The sequence below is a fragment of the Aotus nancymaae genome, unplaced genomic scaffold (assembly GCF_030222135.1).
Source record: "Aotus nancymaae isolate 86718 unplaced genomic scaffold, 86718_ANA_hifiasm-v0.15.2.pri h1tg000030l, whole genome shotgun sequence".
Classification (NCBI taxonomy): domain Eukaryota; kingdom Metazoa; phylum Chordata; class Mammalia; order Primates; family Aotidae; genus Aotus; species Aotus nancymaae.
The window spans coordinates 30,120,422-30,132,553 of record NW_026988443.1 but is presented as its reverse complement, the minus strand read 5'-3'; the positions used below and the strand labels follow the sequence as shown (position 1 = coordinate 30,132,553).

General features: G+C 43.9%; 1 protein-coding gene across 1 annotated transcript; it reads left to right on the top strand.

Annotated features, from left to right (window-relative positions):
- The first annotated feature begins 1,136 nt into the window (after nt 1–1,136).
- LOC135277216 (cytoplasmic polyadenylated homeobox-like protein) lies at nt 1,137–10,615 on the top strand. Its single transcript, XM_064382970.1, has 3 exons — nt 1,137–1,161; nt 6,135–6,328; nt 9,713–10,615. Exons 1-3 carry the CDS (start codon nt 1,137–1,139, stop codon nt 10,613–10,615), a joined length of 1,122 nt encoding a protein of 373 aa, XP_064239040.1.
- Nucleotides 10,616–12,132: the final 1,517 nt, after the last annotated feature.

The following is a 12,132-nucleotide window of genomic DNA, read 5'->3' as shown; positions in this document are numbered from 1 at the left end:
TCCTCTTTCAGGATGGGCATAAATGTGAAGGATATTATATTCTATTTCTTCTTCTCAGAAAATTATGCACTTTTTAAAAATTGTTCAGCCAGCAACAATTTATCTAAAGCTTTTGAATTCACTTCTATAATTGCAGGCGGTGGGTAGGCAGGCATAAAGTCTGTAGGGCAGGCCCTTTGGAAAAGCAGTCAGAAATGCCTGAAGCAGCAGCTGAGCACCGATAGGATTTTTTTAATTTTTATATAAATAAGATAGGGTCCCACTGTGTGCATTAGGTAGTGCACACATTCTTTTCTACACTTAAAGTGTCAACTTAAAAATTTTAGGTAGATGACCCTTATATGGGACTCACAGCTGCCATCTTACATTTGAAATTCAAGAGTCCAACTTCAAATCACCCATGTATACCCTAACACAATTTATCAGTAAAAAAAACAGCAGCTGCTTAAACTTAGGTAGTTCAAGACCCAAGCTGGTCTTGAACTCCTAGACTCAAGTGATCCTCCTGCCTCGGCCTCCCAAAGTGTGAGGATTACAGGCATGAGACACCACGCCCAGCCAGATGCGCTTTCCCACTTCCCTCCAGAGAAACCTCAGCTTTGCTCTTAAGCCCACTGATTGAATTAAACCTACTCAGTTAATCCAAAATATTGTCATTCACTGAAAGCCAACTGATTATATAACCTAATCACATCTAAAAATATCTTCACAGCAATGCCTAGATTCATGTCTTGTTGAAAAAAAATAGGGAGTGTAGATCAGCCAAGTTAATGCTCTATATCACAATGATGAAAAGACATGGGTTTCAGAAGAGCCGAGAAAAACAAAAAATACAAAGTAAGATAAGGATATTCCTATGATGTAGAAAGTAAAGTGGCCAAACCAAAATAATTAAACAAGAGTCACATTTGCAAAAGTATTATTACAGAGACAAAATCACCTAGCAGGATCTATACTTCCACTTAATCTGATTACTTCAAGTTTCTTTCTAACGCTGTTAAATATTTAATGAGGGGGTTAAATTGAAAGGTATTTAAGAAAGGGGCGGGGTCACCCAGACCGCATATAAAGCCTGTGTCTTTGGGAGCCGCTCAGTTGCCCACTGATCTCCGTGGAGTCTACGACTTCTACCCAAGATGAGTTTGGACGGCTCTTCAGGTGGTAAATTCCCATCAGCTTTTTCTCTGTTCTTTGGTAATACTACGTGCTTTGCTTTTTTTCAAAGTGCGTCAAAGTTTACAGCACAAACACCATTAGTGGTACAGACTGTTGGAGCAGCAGCTGTTTTTTACTGATAAATTGTGTTATGGCGTATGGGGTACTTTGAAATTGAACTCTTGAATTTCAAATGTAAGATGGCAGCCATGGGTCCCATACAAGGGTCATCTACCTAAAGTTTTGCTTTGGGTTTGTTTGTTTTTTTTTGTTTGTTTGTTTGTTTTGAGACAGTCTTGCTCTGTCGCCAGGCTGGAGCACAGTGGCGCAGTCTCGGCTCACTGCAACCTCCGCCTCCCGGGTTCAAGCGATTCTTCCGCCTCAGCCTCCCACGTAGCTGGGATTACAGGCGCATTCCAAATGGCCAGTTAATTTTTGTATTTTCAGTAGAGACGGGTTGTCACCATGTTGGCCAGGATGGTCTCTATCTCTTGACCTCATGATCCGCCCACCTTGGCCTTCCCAAGTGCTAGTATTACAGGCGTGAGCCACGGCACCCAGCCTCCCTAAAGTTTTAAAGTTGACAGAAAAGAATGTATGAACTACATAATTCATCCTATTGAATTTTATTAAGGTGTATTACTTTTCATTACAAAGTACCAGTTTCTCCTGTATCTTACTTAACCTTTTAGATTGTTTCATGAGTTTTACTTCTTTTGTTAATTTTCCTGCTCCCTACTGCTTCCTCTTGGTAATTTTGTACACTTTTAAGTTCTGTCTTTGGAAATTTAAGTCATTGATTATAATTTTCTAATACGTACATTTAAGTGTTCATGTATCCAATTTAGTATGACTTTGGCTGTATGCCTAAAGTAAAAACAGAATAATAATAAACAAAACAAGGAGGTTAAAGTAGGAGGATCGATTGAACCCAGGAGTTCAAAGCCAGCCTGGGCAACATAGCAGGACATTACCTGTGCCATTAAAAAAAAAAAAAAAAAAAAAAAAAATTAGGAAGGTACGGTGGTACATACCTATAGTCCCAGCTACTCCAAAGGCTGAGGTCCAAGAATTGCTTGAACCCTGTAGGCAGAGGTTGCAGTGAGCTCAGAACAGGCCACTGCACTCCAGCCTAGGCAACAGAGGGAGACTCTGTCTCAAAAATAAAGAAAAAAAGAAAGATTTAATTGAAATATACTGTGCAGGCCAAAAATAGCAAATATTTACACATGTTTAATGTCATGAGTGTTCACAAACTAACTACACTCATGGAACTCAGAGGGCATTCGGATAAAGAGAATTTAGTAGCACCCAGAGGCCTACACTGGCTTCCTTTCAGTCTCTCTGTTCCCTGACCCTGTAGCCGATATCCTGCCTTCCAATCAGTATAGATTAGTTTTTCCTGTCATATACATTACAGTGATGAAATTATAAAATATTCTCCTGCACTTAGTTCTAATTGTAACAATAAGTTCTCTAATCCAGATAGTAAATATATTACACTGTGTGGATCCTACACAAATTTGAGCCTCAATGACTCATTCTGCAATTGTGGCTTGAAAAGAGCCATAGACAATACATAAGTGAATGAATGTGACTCGTGTTTCGGTAAAACTCTCTAATTACAAAAACAGGCAACTGTTGGATCTGGCCCATAGGCCTAGAGTTAACCAATCCCTGCTTTCATTTGTAATTTTATTATTGTGAGTAGCTATGAGGTCAGGCCTTAATTTCATCTTAGGAAAGGGAGGGAATCTATGGTGCTAACACTGTTTGGAAGTCTTCTTTGGTCTCCTTATTACCAATTGTTGGAAACAGATGCTCGGTGACGCAAAGAAAAATCAGCACTGAAACAAAGTATCTCTAAGCAAGCAATTTGTACTTCCCGGACTGCAGGAAAGGTACTCTCGCTAGACATCTTGCCACAAGAGTACAATGAACAAAGGAAAAGCAGACAAATTTACCCCTTAGGCATTTGGGGTCGTCCTTACTGTTGTGTCTGATCTCCTTCGGCTGGAGCCGGACCTCACAATCTAAACTAAAACTCGATTGGCTAACAACTTAAAAATTTTTTAAACAGGCGGGGTGCGGTGGCTCAGCCTTTAATCCTAGCACTTTGGGAGGCCGAGGCAGGTGGATCACGAGGTCAAGATATCGAGACAATCCTGGCAAACATGGTCTCTACTAAAAATACAAAAATTAGCCGGGTGTGGTGGCACACGCCTGTAATCCCAGCTACTCAGGGGGCTGAGGCAGGAGAACCGCTTGAACCTGGAAAGTGGAGGTTGCAGTGAGCCGGGATCAGGCACTGCACTCCACCTTGGAGACAGAGTGAGACTCAATCGCAGCACAAAAAAAAAAAAAAAAAAATTTTTTTTTTTTTTGCAGAGTCTTGCTCTTCCGCCAGACTGGAGTGCAGTGGCACGATCTCGACTTACTGCAACCTCCGTCTCCCAGATTCAAGCAATTCCCCTGCCTCAGCCTCCTGAGTAGCTTGGGAATACAGGCCCGCACCACCATACCAGGCTAATTTTTTATATTTTAGTAGAGATGGAGTTTCACCATGGCCAGGATGGTCTCGATATCCTGACCTCATGATCCGCCTGCCTCTGCTTCCCAAAGTGCTGGGATTACAGGCGTAAGCCACCAGGCCGGGCAAAAAAAAAAAACTTTTTTAAACAGGTAAGGGACATCAGCTGCGAGCTGGGACATGCCTGTGAGCACATCCAGCACACATATCTTGGTTAAAGTACAAGAACATAGAATGTATTACATGCCCGTAAGCATGGCATGTCTAACAGCTACATAGGATAGGGCTTAAAGAGTTATTAGCAAATTTATTCTTTTTTTTTTATTGCATTTTAGGTTTTGGGGTACATGTGAAGAACATGCAAGATTGTTGCATAAGTACACAAATGGTAGCATGATTTGCTGCCTTCCTCCCCTTCACCTATATCTGGCATTTCTCCCCATGCTATCTCTCCCCAACTCCCCACCCCCCACTGTCCCTCCCCTATTTCCCCCCAACAGACCCCAGTGTGTGATGCTCCCCTCCCTGTGTCCATGTGTTCTCATTGTTCAACACCCACCTATAAGTGAGAACATGCGGTGTTTTTCTGTTCTTGTGTCAGTTTGCTGAGAATGATGGTTTCCAGGTTCATCCATGTCCCTACAAAGGACACAAACTCATCGTTTTTGATGGCTGCATAATATTCCATGGTATATATGTGCCACATTTTCCCTGTCCAGTCTATCATCAATGGGCATTTGGGTTGGTTCCAGGTCTTTGCTATTGTGAACTGTGCTGCAATGAACATTCGTGTGCGTGTGTCCTTATAATGGAATGATTTATAATCCTTTGGATATATACCCAGTAATGGGATTGCTGGGTCAAATGGAATTCCTATTTCTAGGTCCTTGAGGAATCACCACACTGTCTTCCACAATGGTTGAACTAATTTACACTCCCACCAACAGTGTAAAAGTGTTCCTATTTTTCCACATCCTCTCCAGCATCTGTTGTCTCCAGATTTTTTAATGATCACCATTCTAACTGGCGTGAGATGGTATCTCAATGTAGTTTTGATTTGCATTTCTCTAATGACCAGTGATGATGAGCATTTTTTCATATGTTTTTTGGCCTCATGTATGTCTTCTTTTGTAAAGTGTCTGTTCATATCCTTCGCCCACTTTTGAATGGGCTTGTTTGTTTTTTTCTTGTAAATCTGTTTTAGTTCTTTGTAGATTCTGGATATCAGCCCTTTGTCAGATGGGTAGACTGCAAAAATTTTTTCCCATTCTATTGGTTGCTGATTCACTCTAATGACTGTTTCTTTTGCCGTGCAGAAGCTGTGGAGTTTGATTAGGTCCCATTTGTCTATTTTGGCTTTTGTTGCCAACGCTTTTGGTGTTTTGGTCATGAAGTCCTTGCTTACGCCTATGTCCTGAATGGTTTTGCCTAGATTTTCTTCTAGGGTTTTTATGATATTAGGTCTTATGTTTAAGTCTTTAATCCATCTGGAGTTAATTTTAATGTAAGGTGTCAGGAAGGGGTCCAGTTTCTGCCTTCTACACATGGCTAGCCAGTTTTCCCAACACCATTTATTAAACAGGGAATTCTTTCCCCATTGCTTGTTTTTGTCAGGTTTGTCAAAGATCGGATGTTTGTAGATATGTTGTGTTGCCTCCGAGGCCTCTGTTCTGTTCCATTGGTCTATATCTCTGTTTTGGTACCAGTACCATACTGTTTTGATTACTGTAGCCTTGTAGTATAGTTTGAAGTCCAGTAGTGTGATGCCTCCCACTTTGTTCTTTTTGCTTAGAATTGACTTGGCTATTCGGGCTCTCTTTTGGTTCCATATGAAGTTTAAGGTGTTTTTTTCCAGTTCTGTGAAGAAGGTCATTGGTAGCTTGATGGGGATAGCGTTAAATCTGTAAATTACTTTGGGCAGTATGGCTATTTTCACGATGTTGATTCTTCCTAACTATGAACATGGTATGTTTCTCCGTCTGTTTGCGTCCTCTCTTATTTCGTTGAGCAGTGGTTTGTAGTTCTCCTTGAAGAGGTCCTTTATGTTCCTTGTTAGTTGTATTCCTAGGTATTTTATTCTCTTTGTAGCAATTGTGAATGGCAGTTCATTCTTGATGTGGCTCTCTTTAAGTCTGTTATTGGTGTATAGGAATGCTTGTGATTTTTGCACATTGATTTTGTATCCTGAGAGTTTGCTGAAGTTGCTTATCAGTTTCAGATTTTGGGCTGAGACGATGGGGTCTTCTAGATATACAATCATGTCATCTGCAAATAGAGACAATTTGACTTCCTCCTTTCCTATTTGAATACCCTTTATTTCTTTTTCTTGCCTGATTGCTCTGGCTAGCAAATTTATTCTTTAACAAGAAAGACAACTTTAAAGAGGAACTTTTCTACTTCCCACACCAATATTCTCCAATGCTTTTTTCTCTGCTTACACTTTTGTCAGGTTTCCCAGCTGAAGAGGATCATCATAAAGAAGGCAGACAAAGAAAGGAAAAGAGAAAAGTAAAACACCGACACAAATTTTCTGAAGAATTATTGCAGGCACTTAAGGAAATATTTGGAGAAAACCCTTATCCAGATTTTAGCACAAGAAAAACATTGGCCAACAAATTTTATTGTCCAGTAAATGTCATTAACGTAAGTTCAAGACCTCATATGTATATTTCATATATATATATTTTAGACAAGGTCTCACTCTCATCACCCAGGCTGATGTACAGTGGCACAATCATGTCATGGCTCACTGTAGCCTCCATTTCCTGTACTCAGGTGATTCCCCCACCTCAGTCCCCTGAGTAGCTGGGACTACAGGCACACACCACCCTGCTGGGATTTGGATATTTTGTAAAAAAAATAAAAAATAAAATAAATAAAAATGGGGTCTCGCCATGTTGCCCAGGCTGGTCTTGAACTCCTGGGGTCAAAAGAGCCACCTGCCTCAGCAACCCAAACTCCTGGGATTACAGGCATGAGTCACCATGTGCAGCTGTTTTCTAGCAAATTAAAGGGCAATAAGTACAGATGGAGGTAGAATGCAGGGGACTGGATAGGAAGGTACAGAATTCAAAGAAATGGTAGAGAGCAATCAAAATACATACGTATATACAGTGAATCCTCCATGTCCACGGGGTCCACATGCACAGATTTAACTAACCAGAAATGAAGAATATTTGGAAAGGTAAAAAATGAAAATAGGATGGGAGCTGTGCTTACAAATCCAGCCCTGATCACATCACTGCATTCCAGCCTGTGTGACAGAGTGAGACCCTGTCTCAAAAAAAGCCAGGGGGGTGGCAGTGAGGGGCGCAAATAATAATACAAAAATTTTTAAATGATACAAATTTTAAAACAACACAGAATAAGAAATATTTATGTAGAATTTGTGTTATATTAGGTATCAGGTTTTGTTTTGTTTTTGAGAGGGCGTCTCCCTCTGTCACCAGGCTGGAGTATGGTAGCACGATCTTGTCTCACTACAACCTCCACCTCCCGGGTTCAAGATATTCTCCTGCCTCAGCCTCCTGAGTAGCTGGGACTACAGGCGATTGCCACCACACCCAGATAATTTGTGTATTTTCAGTAGAGACCTTGTTGGCCAGGATGGTGTTGATCTCTTGATCTCCTGATCCGCCTGCCTTGGCCTCCCAAAGTGTTGGGATTACAGCCGTGAGCCACCACACCCAGCCAGGTATCAGGTATTGTAAGTCATCTCTTGACAGTTTAAAGCATATGAGAGAACACACATAGTATACATGCAAATACTACACCGTTTTATATACATGAGGGCCTGGGACATCCTGAGACACTGGTATTCATAACCAATTTGAGAGAAAATTGTACACACACACAATATGAAAAATATGAAGAATTAGGCAGTATGTAGCATTTCATCACATAAGAAAATAGTATCATATACTTGTGAAAATACAGTGGGTATGTATTGTGAAAACTAGACTGCAGTCAGGCAAATTTGGAAGCCGTAGATGAGCTGATGCTGCCGTGGTTAGATGGTGGTGACGGTGGTTTGGGCCAGCTTGCTAGCTGTGCAGGTGGATAGGACTAATTAGACTGTAGATATCCGAGATGGAACTGACAGAGTTTACTTTGTGTGGAATATGCCGTGAAAGATAAGGTGGACTCAAAGGTTACTTGGATGTTCTACTTAAGTCCATGGAAGATGAGAGTTGCCTTTTACTAAGGAGGAGACCTAGGGAGGGGCAGATGTGTCAGAAATCAAAATTTACATTTTGGACACATGAAGTTGCAAATGTCAGGTAAACATCCAAGTGGAAACGCTAAGTGGACAGTCGAATGTGCGAGTCTGAAGGGCGGGGAGAGCACTTCCTTGAGATATAAATCTGACAATTGTCTGCTAACGAGCTGACTGACGGGTGGTAGCCCCTGGTAGCTTCAGGATGAGAGCTAGAAAGATCCAGGTAGGATTAGGAAATTGGGACTTTGAACCCCACCCTCCAAATTCTGGAGAGGAGATAGAGCTGAAGGTTAAGGTAATCACCAATAGCCAATGGCGTAATCAATCATGACTATTCAATAAAGCCTCCAGAAAAAGAAAACAAAAAGCCTGGGTGTGGGGAGGGTCCAGATAGTTGAACATGTGGAAGTTCCTGGAGGTGGTTTGTCCAGGGAGGGCAGGAAATCTCTGCACCCCTTCCCTCATATCTCACCCTATGCATTTCTTTAGCCATAACCTTCGTAACACCCTTTCTAATAAACTGATAAACCTAAGTATTTCACTTAGTTCCATGAGCCACTCCACTAAGTTAATCAAACCCAAAGAGGAGGCGAACAGGAGCCCTGACCTGAAGCCAGTCAGTCAAAAGTTTCAGAAGCCCAGACTTGCAACTGGCATCTGAAAGAGGGGCAGCCTTGCAGGACTGAGCCCTGTGGGATCTGACATTATTTCCAGGTACAAAGTGTCAGAATTGAATTGGAGGACACCCAGCTGAGGTGCACTGCAGAACTGTTTGCCTGGTGTGTGGAAAAACACATTTGCTTGCACAAGTCTTTGTTGATTGTTGTGGTGTGAGAGCAGTGGAAAAATGATTTGTTTTTTTCCCTCAGAGAGTCATACAACAAATATATGGTCAAACAATTGTACTCATTGTGACCCGTGAACAATGCATGTAAGAATTATGTGCATATAAGAAACAGAAATGTGGGTGGCTCACGCCTGTAATCCCAGCACTTTGGGAGGCCGAGGCGGGCAGATCACTTGAGGTCAGGAGTTTGAGACTGGCCTGGCCAACACGGCAAAACCCCATCTCTACTAAAAATACAAAAAAAATTAGCCAGGCATGGTGGTGCACCTGTAATCTCAGCTACTCGGGAGGCCGAGACAGGACAATGACTTCAACCCGGGAGGCAGAGGTTGCAGTGAGCTGAGATCACCCATTGCACTGCAGCCTGGGCAACAAAAGTGAAACTCTGTCAAAAGAAAGAGAGAAAGAGAGAAAGGGAGAGAAAGAGAGATACAGAGAAAGAAAGAGGAAGGAAGGAAGGAAGGAAAAGAGAGAGGGAGGGAGGGAGGGAGAAAGAGAGAAACAGAAATGTGGGTGTCAGAAAATACATCACTAATTCTCCTTGGCAGGAGAGTATGAGTAAAGTAGCAGGGTTGTGGGAACAATGCATGACTAGGTGGGACAGCTGGGAGTCTCTTTAGCAGAGTGGGTCTCTTAGTGAGCAAGCAGGAGAACATTGCAAGTAGGTCACAAACAGGTTGGGGAAAGATTCTGGAAAGCCAAGGTTTACCTGTAAACCATGTTGTCACTGTCTCCAGTGAAGGTTAGGGTTCTAGAAATGTTCAATGCATAGCCTGTGTTATCACATGGGCCTCTTGGGACTGATTACCTTTATTATTTATATGCTTTAATATCAACAGACAAGTCAGGGACTCTGCTTCGGAGAGGCTTACATAGAAAAATCCTCCTACATTAAGGAATGCATAGAAGAATATAATCAGATATGTAGATTCGATAAAACAATATTATCTTTTCTCTCTAGAATTGGTTCCAGAATAAAAGAGCCAGACTTCCACCTGAAGAAAGACAAAGAATCTTTGTTCTTCAGAAAAACGGTGATTTCCCAGTAAAAGCCCATTCATTTTTAAGCTGCCAGGAGACCCAGGCTGCAGCTCCCAACTATGCCACCGAGCAGAGCTTCTCTGATGCCCAGAGGGCTTTGATGGATAGAGCTGGTTGCTCCCCTCTGGAGCAACAGGGGATTCCCCATCAACAGATGGGCTACAATTGCTTCTCTTTGGAGAACCAAGAGACTCCTAGTCAACAGGTGGCCTCCCAGTGCTCCTATCTGGCCACAGGCACTGAAAAGCAACCAGACTGTGCTTTGCAGTATGGAGGTGATGCAGGAAGTGGGCATTCTACTGCCTATCACTTTCTAAGTTACAACTCTGAAGTATGCGTTTATCCTCCTCCACCTTCTGTGCCATATTTTTATGGAGAAACAACTGAAATCAGGGAAAGGCAAAATGCAAGTCCCTTCCTTTTGGATTATGCTCAAGGTGCACATGGGGTGAAGAGGCCTCAGGAAGAGCAGAAGATAGACCACTGTCGTTACTCATTCTGTCTCTCACTGCTGCAAGAACAGCAGCAGAATGAATCGCAGTATCACCCACAGCAGCACCAACAGCCTCAGAATTGCCTACAAGAGATGATGTTCCAGCAACAGCTGCCGATGGACTTGGGTCCTTGGGATCTAGGGAAGCAGTGGCCCTCTGCTCAGTCACAGCTGCAGAGTCAACTGCCTGAGGATAATGGAAAAACCTTGTGCTCTCAGCTGCAGCACGTGCCTCCCCAAATAGCTGCTGACTCATGCCTGCTGTCTCTAGGGCAACATATGCAGGAAGAGGCTTCGGAGCAATCCAGGGCCCAGGTGGAGCAGTTTTAGGTTGAGGGGTCTACAGAGGCCTACCACAGGGACCCAAGGATGCAACTCTGCAAAGTATTGCTAAGTGTCAGAGAACCATAGGCACAGGTCAGGGCCACAGTCACCCACACAGCAGACCAAAGCAAAGCCATCTCCAGAAGCCTCTGCATTAAAAGAAAAAAAGGGAGGCCAGCTGAGGTGAGATTGTTTGAGCCTAAGAGTTCATTACAAGAGCCTGGGCGACATGGTGAAACGTCATCTCTTAAAAAAACACTTTTTAAAAAAATTAGCTGGGCGTGCTGGTGAGCTCGACCCCCTTTCTACACACACACACACACACACACACACACACACACACACACACACACAAATTTAAGCCAGGCACAATGGCATGTGCCTATAGTTCCATTTAATTGGGAGGCTGAAGTGGAAGCATCACTTGAGCATGGGAGGTGGAGGCTGCAGTGAACTGTGATCGTTCCACTACACTCCAGCCTGAGTGACTGAGATCCTGCCTCAAAACAAACAAAACTGTCAGGAAGGCTCCATGAGCTGTTGGTCCCTTCTCGCAGAGAAGCAGTGGCCACATGTGTTATAGCTCCTGACCACGTAGTTTATGGTGACCTGAAAAAACCTGACTCGAGTTCTGGTCCGGCAGACGGCGAGGAGAGACGCAGAGCACCGCGAGCTCCCCCTGGGCCCTCCAGGCCCTCCAGCCCCGGGCCAGCGGGTGAGCTGGGGGGCCCTGGGACAGGCCGTGCTCTCTGCCCTTCAGACACCGGAGGCCTCCGCTGTGGCTGCCCACTGGCCTGGCCAGGCTCAGGCCTTGAAGCCGTGGCGAACCTCTCTTCCCCACCCCACTTCGGTGACTGATGGCGGCGGTGGCTTCTCCCAGCCCGTACCCCAGCCTGGACCCCGCTGGCCACTGGTTCTCCCGGCCCAAGTGTGCTGGGCCTCGACGAAGCCCCGGCTGAGCTGCCCAGATGCAACGCCTTTGGGTGGCGACGGGAGTGGCGGACCAGGAAACATGGTGGCCGCTCGAATCCGTGCAGATCCGGGTCCCCAGTGACCACTCTGTCCCCATTGGGCGAGACCTACCTAGTCCTGACGACGACGGACAAAGGCCTTAACAGGCCTGGGAGGTGAGTGAAGTTCCAAATGACGACGGGTCGAACGGGGTTAGTCTTCATTCTACCAGAGCTTGCTGTCGGAAGAGAGAAACGGTAGAATGACAGGCCACGTGTGGCCCATTGGAAATGCCCACCACCCTCTGGAAGGATTTACTGGCCGTTTATGGAAGGCCTGTGTATATAATATGAAAAAGCTGCTCTCAACTCCACCCCAACCTTTTAATAGAAAACATTTGTCACATCTAGCCCTTCTAGATGTAAAGAGGTTGCCGACGTATGATAAAGTCAGAAAACCACACATCTTGTAAATTCTCATTTGTTTAAAAGAAATCATAGACAACACACGTCTTCTGGAGATGACTTTTGGAAATGGAGTTGTTAGACGGTGATACGTCCACGTTTGCTCAG

Coding starts and splice junctions, on each gene's coding strand:
- LOC135277216 (XM_064382970.1), top strand. CDS start 1,137: ATGAGTTTGGACGGCTCTTCAGGTG. Junction 1,162..6,134: donor TTTGGACGGCTCTTCAGGTG/GTAAATTCCCAT, acceptor CACTTTTGTCAG/GTTTCCCAGCTGAAGAGGAT. Junction 6,329..9,712: donor GTCCAGTAAATGTCATTAAC/GTAAGTTCAAGA, acceptor TTTTCTCTCTAG/AATTGGTTCCAGAATAAAAG.